The sequence below is a fragment of the Neofelis nebulosa genome, chromosome 15 (genome assembly GCF_028018385.1).
Source record: "Neofelis nebulosa isolate mNeoNeb1 chromosome 15, mNeoNeb1.pri, whole genome shotgun sequence".
NCBI classification, from domain to species: Eukaryota; Metazoa; Chordata; class Mammalia; order Carnivora; family Felidae; genus Neofelis; species Neofelis nebulosa.
The window spans coordinates 73,681,237-73,693,247 of record NC_080796.1 but is presented as its reverse complement, the minus strand read 5'-3'; the positions used below and the strand labels follow the sequence as shown (position 1 = coordinate 73,693,247).

The 12,011-nt window shown below is 58.6% G+C and overlaps 1 protein-coding gene across 1 annotated transcript; it reads left to right on the top strand.

Annotated features, from left to right (window-relative positions):
• The first annotated feature begins 5,680 nt into the window (after positions 1-5,680).
• HAPLN2 (hyaluronan and proteoglycan link protein 2) lies at positions 5,681-10,364 on the top strand. The gene is made up of 6 exons (XM_058700663.1): positions 5,681-5,746; positions 7,519-7,630; positions 7,847-8,200; positions 8,331-8,447; positions 8,575-8,757; positions 8,963-10,364. Exons 2-6 carry the CDS (start codon positions 7,543-7,545, stop codon positions 9,241-9,243), a joined length of 1,023 nt encoding a protein of 340 aa, XP_058556646.1. The 5' UTR covers positions 5,681-5,746; positions 7,519-7,542; the 3' UTR covers positions 9,244-10,364.
• The last annotated feature ends 1,647 nt before the right edge of the window (positions 10,365-12,011 follow it).

Below are 12,011 nucleotides of genomic sequence, written 5' to 3'. Positions count from 1 at the left end.
GCACCTGGGTGGCTCAGCAGGTTAAGCATCGGACTTCTGCTCAGGTCATGATCTCACGGTTGGTGGGTTCGAGCCCCTGTCCGGCTCTGTGCTGAGGGCTCAGAGCCTGGAGACAGCCTGCTTCCGCTTCTGATTCTGTCTCCCTCTCTCTGCCCCTCCCCCACTCACACTCCGTCTCTCTCAAAAAGAAAAAAAGAAAAAGAAAATAAGAACATGCAGGGGCACCGGGGTGGCTCAGTCGCTTGAGGGTCCAACTCTTGGTTTTGGCTCAGGTCTTGATCTCACTGTTTGTGAGTTCAAGCCCTGCACTGGGCTCTATGCTGGCAGCATGGAGCCTGCTTGGGATTCTCTCTCTCCCTCTCTGCCCCTTCCCTGCTCTCTCTCTCAAATAAACTTAAAAAATAACTTAAAAAACAAACATTGATTTAACTCATTAATGAGGGAACAAGGCAAAAAAGGAATCTCAAAGTAAGATTACTAATTTACATATGAGACTGGTCGACTTTCTAAGGCAACCAAACTGAAACACTTTTATGGTTAACTTCTGTAGTGGGCAACAACAGCCGATTACTTTATCCGCTTCTGCGGGTTAACCACCAATAGGACGGAACTGTAAATGTCTGGTTGTGGACTATTTATCAAGTAGACTAACAACAAAGGTACATTCTCCAGGCGAGTCCGGTGGCTGTCAAGCAAGCTTTTGACGATGCTCCAGAGTGATACCAAAAAACCACCCGGAACAAGCACTTGTCCGTTTACCTTTTCCGAGTTTGGAGGAATTATTCTGTCACAGAAGGGAGGAACTCCTCTAGCTTTGGACATAAGCTACCTGGGTTACCTAGTGGCTAGATGACCTTGAACAAGTGACTAACCTTCTCTGGACACTGGTTTTTGTGTCCGCGAGACGGGAATGATGCTGTGACAGTATCTCTCCCGTGGGAAAGGATGGGAGCTCTGGGACGGGCTCACTCTGTAAATTATCCAAATTCTGGTCTAAGAATGGTAGATGGGTACATCCTTCTGGGTTTCAGTTTGATCCACGGGAGCCTGGGAGTGGGGGTCTGCACACAGTGCGGTGGGACCTAGCCTCGACCAGCTGGGCGGAGAACACAAGCAGGGGTGTGGGAGAGCCCCAGGCCCCGCCCCAGGAGAACGGCTGATGAATTGGGAGTCGGGGTCTCAAGGCACTTGCAGGAGGTAGTTGAACAGAAATACAGTTTCAATGGTCCACTCGTGGGGCGCCTGGGTGGCTCAGTCGGCTGAGCGTGTGACTCTTGATGTCGGCTCGGGTCATGATCTCACGGTTCGTGGGATCGAGCCCTGTGTCGGGCTCTGCGATGACAGCGTGGAGCCTGCTTGGGATTCTCCCTCTCTCTGCCCCTCCCCCTCTCAAAAATAAACAAATAAACATAATAAATAAATAAATGCCCCCCTTGAACACAGTGGCGAACAGACTATTAACAAACAGAATGACAGGTGACATGACTATTAAAAAGTAAAATATAATTGTAGGGGGCACCTGGGTGGCTCAGCCAGTTAAGCGTCCGACTTCGGCTCAGGTCATGGCCTCAAGGTTTGTGAGTTTAAGCTCCGTGTCGGGCTCTGCTGACAGCTCGGAGCCTGGAGCCTGGAGCCTGGAGCCTGCTTTGGAGTCTGTGTCTCCCTCCCTCTCTGCCCCTCCCCAACTTGTGCTCTGTCTCTCTATGTCTCTCAAAAAATAAAAAATAAATGTAAAAATAAAAATAAAAAGTAAAATATAATTGTCAAATCTTTGCCACCATGAAAATAGCTTCTAGATGTTTGTCTTTTACTGTTCTCTGTGCTTCCTGCCATTTGACCTTACCCTCACCTCCACCAAACATCACCCCCAGACTGGGAACTTCCATCCGTTAGCGTTCTCTGCATACCGAGGCCCTTCAGAAAATTGTCATTTTATTTTTAACGTTTGTTTATTCGTTTTGAGAGAAAGACACAGAGAGAGAGACAGAGAGAGAGAGAGAGCTGGGGAGGAGCAGAGAGAGAGGAAGGGAGAGAATCCCAAGCAGGTTCCACGCTGTGAGCTTGGAGCCTGACACGGGGCTCGATCCCACAAACCACGAGATCATGACCTGAGCCGAAATCGAGTCAGACGCTGAACCGACAGCCCCCCGGGCGCCCCCAGAAAATAGTTTAAATGGATCGCAGTCCCGTTGTTCAGGTGAGGACACAGGCCCAGTGAAGAGGCTGTGCCCCGGGGACACACAGCCTGCAGCAGAATCATGACCGGTACCCAAGGCCAGCTCAGATGCAGGCTCAACCATGCCCCGTGGCTGTAACGTTTGGACCCTGGAGCTCTGTCCTGCACACACAGGGCAGGTGTCTGTCTAGCTGGTGGGTACATCCGTGGCCAGGAGCAGAATCCAGGTGAGGGGCCGAATCGAGCAGAATGCTGAGTTGAGCACCGCTGCCTTTCGTCCCTCAGGGAAAGGCCAGGGACAGCCATGCCTTCTAAGGCTCTGTCCGCTCTCCTCTGACAGCCCTCTGGTGCCGTGAAAAGGTTCCCGCACAGGAGGAGCTCCCCCTGCCCCCCAGCAGGCCCTCAGAATAGACAGGGTTGATGGACCGGAACACTGGCCAGGTTGGGTGAGCAGCAGGTGACACCCCCATTCCATTCCCTTGAGACTTTGCCGAGCCAGGCAGGAGCTGGCCACGCGGCCAGCCAAGTCCTCCCCCTGGACACGGTCAGTCCCAGTTTCGAGGTCCCGGTCCTACTGAAGTGGGCACCGGGACACCCACTTCTCAGGAGCCCCAAGCTTTAAAAGGGCTCAAGAGACTGAGCTCCGTCCAGGACGTCCAGGTGGGGCCGGGCCACCGAGATGAGGAACAGTCTCCTGCCCAGGCTCCGTGGGGCCTCTGAGGCACGGAGGTGACGTCCTCACGCTCCGCAGACAGACAGAAGTATAGAGTGGGAAGCAGCGGTCCTGAGTGGAAAAAGTGCCTTTTCCTGAAGACTGATGCGTCCCCAGCCTCCCCCCTACCTCCTCCCACGGGGATGCAGGGATCCAGCCCCCCAGGAGGCCCCGCCTGGGCCAGAGAGAAGCGTGGCCTGGGGCTCACAGGGTGGAGGAGGGAGGCAGCTGTGTGTGAACCTCGCTGGAAGGAGAGGGGGTCCTGCCAGTCACCCACAGCCTCTCCCTGCAACCGCCTAAAGGCCTGCCTTGCCAACTGTCCTCATCCCTCATGCAACAGTCCAACGGGACCTGCTTGTGCGCAGCAGGGATCAAGAAGCTGGTCGGCCGGCTGCCTGACGCCAGGTCTGGGTGCTCGAGGAAGAGAAGTCAGGGCTTGTGCGGGCTCGTTCCCGTCACCTTGCTGAGTCTGCAGCGGCGGGTGGCAAAGACCTCCACCCAGAAGAGTGAGCCCAGCAGCCAACCCTCCCGGTCTGCTGAGTGTCTGGCAGACTGAGGACCGGGGGTGAGAGGACCTCGGGCAAAGGGAGTGCAGTCTGGCTCACCGCACATTTCTTCCTGGGCCGTCCCTTCCCCAGCTCCATCCTCAAAGGGCTCTTTCCGCCTCCATCAACTGTTTCCAGGCCTTCCTCCCTGCCAAACTCAGCCTCTCGTGGGTCCACACACCTGAGACTTCCAAACCACGGTTCAGAAGCGATCTGGGGAGGCGGGAGGGCAGGCCGGGGGGCCTGGGCGGTGGCAGAGCCGCCGTGTCCCCCTCCGAGCCGCTGCAGGGGGCTGTTTGTCTGAGTTGGGTGTTGGCCAGTCAGATGCGCGGGATCGGATCCGGGTGTCCTCGGCCCGAGACAGGGGCCGTTTGTCCTTTTCCTCTGGGAGGAGGAGGGAAGGGCTCGGGACGGGGATGGTGATGCAGGACGGTGGAGACTGTCCTCCAAAGCCCTGAAGGGAGCAGGTGGCGTGGGCTCCCTGTTAGGAGATGCGGCCCCAGCGGAAAAGCCCACAGCCCGCGGACTCGGAGAATCCGACTGAGGCTCCGAAGAGGGATTGGCGGGAACAGCAGCAAGTCCCAGGCTCCACAGCTGCCTTCCGTGCGGGCTTGGGCAAGGCCCTCTCTCACCAGGTCCTCTTGGTCGGTGACTGAAGAAGCTGGGCGTCCTGAGGTCCCCTCCGGTTCCAAAAAGCGCACGATCTCAATAACCCAAAGCTACTGATGCGGGGTTGCCGGACAGACAGAAAGTAAGGCTAAGAGGGACCGGAAGCTGGAACCTTCCTAAATGGCTATTTCCGGAGAGAGTCCTCCCTCTGCCCTGACAGCAAACAAAAAAGAAACAGGCTTATCCTGGGCGTTGAAACGTTCTATATGCTGATCCGGGGGTTAGTTCCGTGGCGTGTATACTGGTGAGTGCAGTGAGCTGTCCACTGGAGGTCTCTGCGGCTTGTCGGAGGCAGATTGTACCTCGACAGAAAGGTCCGGACTGGGCGTGTGAACTCCAGCCGCTTAGACTCTAGGGGGCGCTGTGGAGAAGCGTATGTCCTCCCAGGGAGGTCGAGGACCTCCCTTCTCCGGAGCACTGGCACTAGGAGGAGGCGGGACAAAATAAACCGACCCCTCTTTTGGAGAGCTCTCCGAAGTCCTTCTCGGAAACTCCCGTTACCCTCCCGGGCGCAGAAAGCCCTCCTGCCTTCGCTCCCCGTGCTATTCCCACCACGCGTTCTGCCCTCCACGGGGCCCCGCCACCCCTGGCCTCACACCACATCTCTCCCGAGGCTTGAAGCCTGGCGTGGAGGGGACCCCCCCCCCCACCTTTCAACCTTCTCACCAACCTCCCCGCCCCCACTCCCCTCTCCCTGGGGATGTCCAGTCCTGTTCTGAGCCTGCCCCTACCCCGGCCCTTTTTCCGGTGCTGTGTGCCAGCCGGTCCCGCATCCCACATCCCCAGCTGTTGACATTTCGTTGCCCTTGCCCACAGGATAAAGAAAGGGCCCCTGTTATTCAACAATAGGGGGAAAGACAGAGACAATGGGAACTTGTGCTTCCGATGGGGTGGGGACGGAGCGGGAAAGAACAGACAGACGGACAGACAGGGGGCTGGACAGAAGGGGTCAGGTTTCTTGAAGCAGCTGGAGGTCCTGGAAGTCTGGGTCCCACCCCGAGAGCCTCCTCCCACAGGCAATGCGCACCCAGGCTCCGGAGGACAGAGGTGAGGACTGGTTGGGGGAGGGGAGGGTGCTGCTTGGAGGAGGCCCTCGGGGAAAACCCGAGACAGCGGGGGCTTGGCCACAGGTCCTCGAGCTCACCTGTAGCTCCTCCGCACACCCAGCGGCCAGCATCTTCATACCCATCAGGCAGTCTGCTCCTTCTCTGGCCCTCGAGCATCAGGAAGAAACGAGGCACCACCTCCTCCACGTTCTTCCAGGTAATCCTTCCCGGGTGCCTCCTTTACTGCATCCCTTTGGGGGTCCCCACCCCTGGCCCCAAGCGCCGCATCTTCCCCAGGCCCAGGACAGTGAGCAGTGCGCATACAGTGCCGGGTCACGGGCTGGACACAGGTCACTTAGCCTGGCCTAGTGGAGTGGCGAGGGGAACAAAGCTCTCGGCACCTTGGCTGCTTGCTTCTGCGAGCTCAGGGCAGAAGCCTTTCCTCAAAGGTGCAAGGGGAGGGAGCCCGCTGATCAGGCGCCCAAGTCCCAGGGCCCTGAAGTGCTTGGATCTCGCAGGGGCCCAGGCAGCGCCTTCACCGGAACCCGCCGCCAGTCCCTGTCGCTCCCGTCCCTGTGAAGGGAGCGGCTTCTAACAGGTAGGCAACTGGGGCTGTCGGCTCTCTGGTTCTCTGTAAGGGCTACGAAGAGGGCATGTGTGCGCCTGCTTTCAAGGACAGAAGTGCAGACCGGTGGGCTTGAGCCTGACCTCAAATCCGCGTTCAAATCCCAGCAAACCCTCCTCTTACCAGCTGTGCGACCTCCCTCAAGTCTCCTAGAATTTGTGCCCTTTGTCTGGCCATGCGTAAAAGGGGATTCGTACGTACGAGGGGAGGGCCGGGCGCGCTCTCACGCAGGTGCGTCGGCGTGGCTTCCCACCCGCCCTCGGCCCACGCGGCCCTCCCGCCCTGGGCGCGTCCCCGGCCCACGCACTTGCCCTCCAACCACCGCGAGGCCCTGCGTGCCCGGCCCCCGTTTCTCCCGCGGCCGAGGCCTTCGTTTGCAGGAGGAGGAGGGGCTCGGCTCCACCTCTTCCGACTCCAGCCCTGTCTCCTCCTTCTCCCTCCCGGCCGGCTCTCCTTCCCAGAATCCTTCGTGTGGGCTCATTCACAAACACACACACTTATTTAGCACCCACTGTGTGCCAGAAGCGATGCTGGATGCTGCGGATAATAGCTAACACATACATGGCGCTTACTGCATACCAGACACGATTTTGAGCACTGTGCACGTTACTTCAGTGAGGTCGATGGGAATTACTACCCGCATTTTACTGATGAGGACTTTGAGGCCGAGAGAAGTTAAAGAACTCGTTCAGAGTCACGCAGTTAGCACTTAGAGGAATCAGGTTTAGAAAATGAGTCAAGCTAGGCTAAGGGGTCCTTAGTCCAACTTCTAAAAAATGGTCAAGGTGATAAAGAACAGAATAAGGCAGGGGGAAAACTGGGGCGCCTGGCTGGCTCAGTTGGCCGAGCATTAACGCTTGGTCTCAGGGTCGTGAGTGCTAGCCCCATGTTGGGGGTACAGCCTACTTACTAAAGTCAAATAAATTTTTTTTAAAAAGGAGGGGAAAATCAACTATTGAAATAGACAATTGTGTTTGGAATTAGTTTTTATAATTTTGTAATTGCCAGAAACCTCACTGATACGGCCTACACGCGCATATGTATTAAAATTCACACTGTTAATTCAGTGGCTAATAAAAGTCCTTCTAAGAACAAGTGTCCAGGCCAGTGTGGTAGGCCACAGTGCACTGCCGCGGGCCGGGGAAGAGGAAGGTTTTCCCAGAGGCGGTTTGGCCCGCAGTGACGCCTGGGAGAACCAGGTGAAAGTGAATCTGGACACTTTTGGAGCCAGAAGTGCAACGTGTCTGGAAGACTGTGCAGAGGGCACAGCGGGTGGGAGGCGACATTGAAGGCACGGTGAGAGGCTGGATCCCAGAGGGCCTTGGAAGCCCTGGCTAGGAGACCAAACTTTATCCTTAGGGCAAAGGGAGCGACTGCTTTAAGCAGGAGAGTGACAAGGTTTCGTTGGTCACTCTGGCTGCTGGCGGGTAGCGTTGGGAGAGGAGAGAGACGGCGGCCGGCGGCAATCCGGCCAGGCAATCCGGGTTTCGGGACCCAGATGGGATGGCCCCTGGGATGGGAGGGGGAGGGGAGGCGGCGCCAAGTCTGGCCCTGCGGTCTGAGAGGGGCGGCGCAGCAGGCCTGGGGGAAGGGAGTGTGTTACTGCCCCTTCCCCCCATCACCTTTTGCCCCCAACAGCCCCCTTGTCTGCCCTCACGCCTTCCAGCTGGACAGCCCCGTCAGGGATCCCTGATAGATGGGAGCTCATCTCCAACCCCACTGCCTCCCCGCTTTGTGCCCCGCAGACGGCGCTGGGCTGACTCTCCATCATGCCAGGCCTGCTTAGTCTCCCAACATTCTGCCACTTCCTTCTCCCCTGGGCCCTCGCCATCTTCCACAAAGCGCTGGGGGACCTAGGTAAGACCTCAGCCCCGCCCAGACTCTGGGGAAGGTGGGGGAGCGGCTCCAGGGGTGGGTAAAGTGGATAGGGCAGCCGTCGGAGGTGTTCAGGGAGTGAGAGCCTTTGCTGAGTGCGCAGTGGAGGGGAGGGGGGGTGGCCTGGGGAGCAGCGTCTGGACGGGCACCTGCAGTGGGGGTCAGGGGGTTCCTGCCACTGTGGCCCCCTCTGCTCAGCACCCCACCCCGGCCCCCACTACCTCCTGCCCCCCATCCACGAGGTCATTCACTCTCGTCGTGGGGCCACGGCCACGCTGCCTTGCGTCCTGGGCGCCCCGCCTCCCAGCTACAAGGTCCGCTGGAGCAAAGTGGAACCGGGGGAGCTCCGGGAAACGCTGATCCTCATCACCAACGGCCTGCACGCCCGGGGCTACGGGCCCCTGGGGGGGCGCGCCAGGATGCGGAGGGGGCATCGGCTGGACGCCTCCCTGGTCATCGCGGACGTGCGTCTGGAGGACGAGGGCAGGTACCGCTGTGAACTCATCAACGGCATCGAGGATGAGAGCGTGGCGCTGACCCTGCGCCTGGAGGGTGAGGCCCTTGGGTTCCCGCCCCCCTCTTCTCCTGTGGGGCTTTGGCAGCCCCAGCTCGGGTCTCCCGGGGTCCCCCAGCCCTCTCCCCCGTCTGCGGGCCCTCCTCAGGCTGTCGGCGTCCCCCCCAGGTGTGGTGTTCCCGTACCAGCCCAGCCGGGGCCGGTACCAGTTCAATTACTACGAGGCGAAACAGGCGTGCGAGGAGCAGGACGGGCGTCTGGCCACCTACGCCCAGCTGTACCAGGGTGAGCGCCCGACCTGGGCACCGCCCGGGCCTGTCGGGGCTGTCACCCGGCTCCGCAGGGGGCGAGCTCGGGTCAGGTTCCTGCCGGGACCCCTCTGACCCCCGCCCCGTCTCCCCCTGCCCGCCAGCGTGGACCGAGGGCCTGGACTGGTGCAACGCCGGCTGGCTGCTCGAGGGCTCCGTGCGCTACCCCGTGCTCACCGCGCGCGCCCCGTGCGGTGGCCCGGGGAGGCCCGGGATCCGCAGCTACGGGCCCCGCGACCGGAAGCGCGACCGCTACGACGCCTTCTGTTTCACTTCGGTGACTGCAGGTGAGCGCGAGGGCGGCGGGGGGGGGGGGGGGGGGAGTGCGGTGACGGGGGGCGGGACGTAGACCCGCGTGGTCCCTGCGTCACTGCGCGGGCCAGGCTCCCGCCCCCGCCTCCCGCGCGCCTGCCTCGGCACCCCCACCGCTGCCCGGCCTCGGTCCCGGGGAGGCTTCGGCCGCGGCGGGGGGTGACGCGCCCCGCTCCCCAGGCCACGTGTTCTTCGTGCCCGGGCGGCTGACGCTGTCTGAAGCGCACGCGGCGTGCCGGCGGCGCGGGGCCACGGTGGCCAAGGTCGGGCACCTCTATGCCGCCTGGAAGTTCTCGGGGCTGGACCAGTGCGACGGCGGCTGGCTGGCGGACGGCAGCGTGCGCTTCCCCATCACTTCGCCGCGGCCGCGCTGCGGGGGCCTCCCCGACCCCGGCGTGCGCAGCTTCGGCTTCCCGCGGGCGCAGCAGGCGGCCTTCGGGACGTACTGCTACTCGGAGTAGGGCCGCCGCGGCCCCCGTCCCGCAGCCTGCCACGGTCGGGGTCCCGGGGTCCCAGGGTCCCGGCCGGGCGGGGGAGGGGAGGTGGCGGCGCCCTGCGAGAGGGGGGACACACCCCCCCCCCCCCGGACGCTCGCACCCGGACCGGCGGCCGTTCGCGCGCTCCCGCGGCCGCTGCTGGGGGAGGGCGAGCGCCCGGGGCATTAACCCACTTCTGTACACAGCAGTTAAGTAACTTGAGGACTTTGTGTGTCGAGGCGGGGCGGGGGTGGGGGTGGGCACGGGGTGGCCTTGGGCCCATCCGGCCGACCACGCTCCCGGGGAGACGGTCAGAGGTGGGGCCCCTGCCGCTGGGAGCGAGCCTGCCGGACGGCGGGGGTCCCGAGGAGGGGGCCCCAGAGGTCGAGGGGGACTGCGAGCACCGCGGGCGGCAGAACCCGGGGACGACGCGGGAGAACGCGGGGTGCTGTTGCGCCGGGCGCCACGCGGGGGCGCCACGCACCCACCGGAGACTGTGGTTCAGCTCGGCCCGAGCGCTCCAAACCCTCAGGCCTGCCCGCTGGGCACCACGGAACGAGCAAAGATGAGCCTAGACATATTTCACAATGTGTTTGTATCCTGCCAGTCTCCTACCCTGTGTAGGAAACTCGTAGCGTTGTTCCGCCGACGGGAAGCTGACCCGTGCTCGGGGAGGAGGCGGCCAACACCAGCACCAGCTAAGGCCACCAGCCACCTGCCGGGCTGAGCCTTGAGGGGACTGTGTGTCCGGCAGCCGCGAGGCGAAGCGGGGAGCTGGACCGGGAGCATTCTTAACATCCGGCTGCGGGAAACAGACCGGGAACTCAAGACACAAGCTCAATTCTCATTAATTCGTTTTTCTTTAATATGTATACTATTTTAATTAATTGACTAATTCGTTTGTTTATTCATTTTACTGTTCAAGCAATCTAACTGCACCGCAACAAGCTTGGGCTAGTGACTAACCACTGGAGCAAAGGGTATGAACTTTCTCATGGTGCTTGATATATATGTTGTAAAACTGCTTTCCGTGAGGGTTCTTGGCTGTAATTGTTAAAGGGAAGTCATCTCATGGGGTTTTATATAAAGGACAACGAATGATCAAATGAACGGCATCTTCGATGACTCTCAGACAGCAAGTGGAATGTTTGTGGCAGTTCCTAAGCTTTGCTTTTCTGATCTTGGTCACAGGGCAGGAAGATCTGCCTCCAGGGTCTGCCGGGATCGGTAATTGAGATGACGGGTGGCACGTCCTGGGGGCACATAGAGGTGCTCAGTAAATGGTACCTGTGATGATGGACGGTTGTTATTACAAGAATACTAACAGTAACAGAACAACCGCAGCAATTATTCAGGTTCTTACCAGGTAGCCTGTAGGACTGGTTGCTGTATGGTGCTGTGTTCACCAGGAGGAGCTCGGTTATGCTGCGGTAACAAACGACCTCCGAGTATCAGGGACTTAAGACAAGATCATTTCTCCCTTAGGCTACCTGTGCATGGTGGTCAAACAAGGGGGCTCTTCTCATTTTCTTATTCAGGGACCCAGGCTGCTAGAGCCGCCGCTATCTCAAATGCTGCCAGTCCCCACACCAGGAGGAGAAGATAAAAAGAGCTCTGGAGGGTCTTGTCTCTGCAATTAGCCACCGCCGCCCAGAGAGACACCTGTCCCTTTCTGTTCACAGCTGTTTGTCTAGAACTAGTTACAGACCTCGCTCAACCACAAGGGGGCAGGAGAGAGCAACCCTACTCGGGCCTAGAAGTAACATTGCAACTAATTAATTGTTCAGCACCTGGCAGCAGTCTCACCACAGGCACCCGGGAGGGCAGCCTAGATTCTGGAACATGCTAGCAGTCATCCACTCCTCCAGGGCCCTTCTGGCTTTTCTAAGTTCTGGCCTGTCATGGAGTCAGAAAGCCAAGACGCTGGGCCCAGCACCGCTTTGTTCTTTCCCGCGCGGAAAACGCATACACATGACCGCTCATTTCTACAACTACTCTCCGTGCTGCTGTTACTTTTTTTTTTTTTTTGAGAACTTCAAACAGACACACAAAATAGAACATTGGAACCCTTCATCATCTGGCTTGACCATCCCCAAATTCTTTCCTGTTCCATGAATTCCCTCACTTGTGTTCATGTCTGCTGGAGTATTTCAAAGCAAATCACCTGTACGTGTTCACTATGTATTTCTAACGTATGATGACTTTGAAAAAGAACCATACTTAGGACACTGGGGTGGCTCGGTTAGTTAAGCGTCTGACTTCGGCTCAGGTCAGGATCTCACAGTTCATAAGTTCGAGCCCGCGTCAGGCTCTGTGCTGACAGCTCGGAGCCTGGAAACTGCTTCGGATTCTGTGTCTCTCTCTCTCTCTCTGCCCCTCCCCCACTCATGCTCTGTCTCTCTCTCTCTCTCTCTCTCAAAAATAAATAAACATTAAACAAAATAAAAATAACCATAATGCCATTATCACACTCCACCCCCCCAATTGATGTTACCTAATACAGATTTCATGATTGATTTCCCCTGAACGTCTAAAAAATATCATTTTATTGTTGACTTGCCCAAACCAGGATCCAAGTAAGGTCTATACATTGCATGTGATTAATTTTTCTTGGTTAGTTTTTAAAAAAATATCTTTTAGATGGTGATATTTCTTCCTCCTTCATTTCTTCTATGCCATTTTGTTTATTTGTTTAAAAGAAACTGGGTTGGGACGCCTGGGTGGCTCAGTCAGTTGGGCGTCTGACTTTGGCT

Bases quoted from the DNA above. Each gene is read 5' to 3' on its own strand.
- HAPLN2 (XM_058700663.1), top strand. From the start codon at position 7,543: ATGCCAGGCCTGCTTAGTCTCCCAACATTCTGCCACTTCCTTCTCCCC. The intron at 7,631-7,846 runs GTAAGACCTCAG...CCCTCTGCTCAG, and splicing joins CAAAGCGCTGGGGGACCTAG to CACCCCACCCCGGCCCCCAC. The intron at 8,758-8,962 runs GTGAGCGCGAGG...CCCGCTCCCCAG, and splicing joins TTTCACTTCGGTGACTGCAG to GCCACGTGTTCTTCGTGCCC.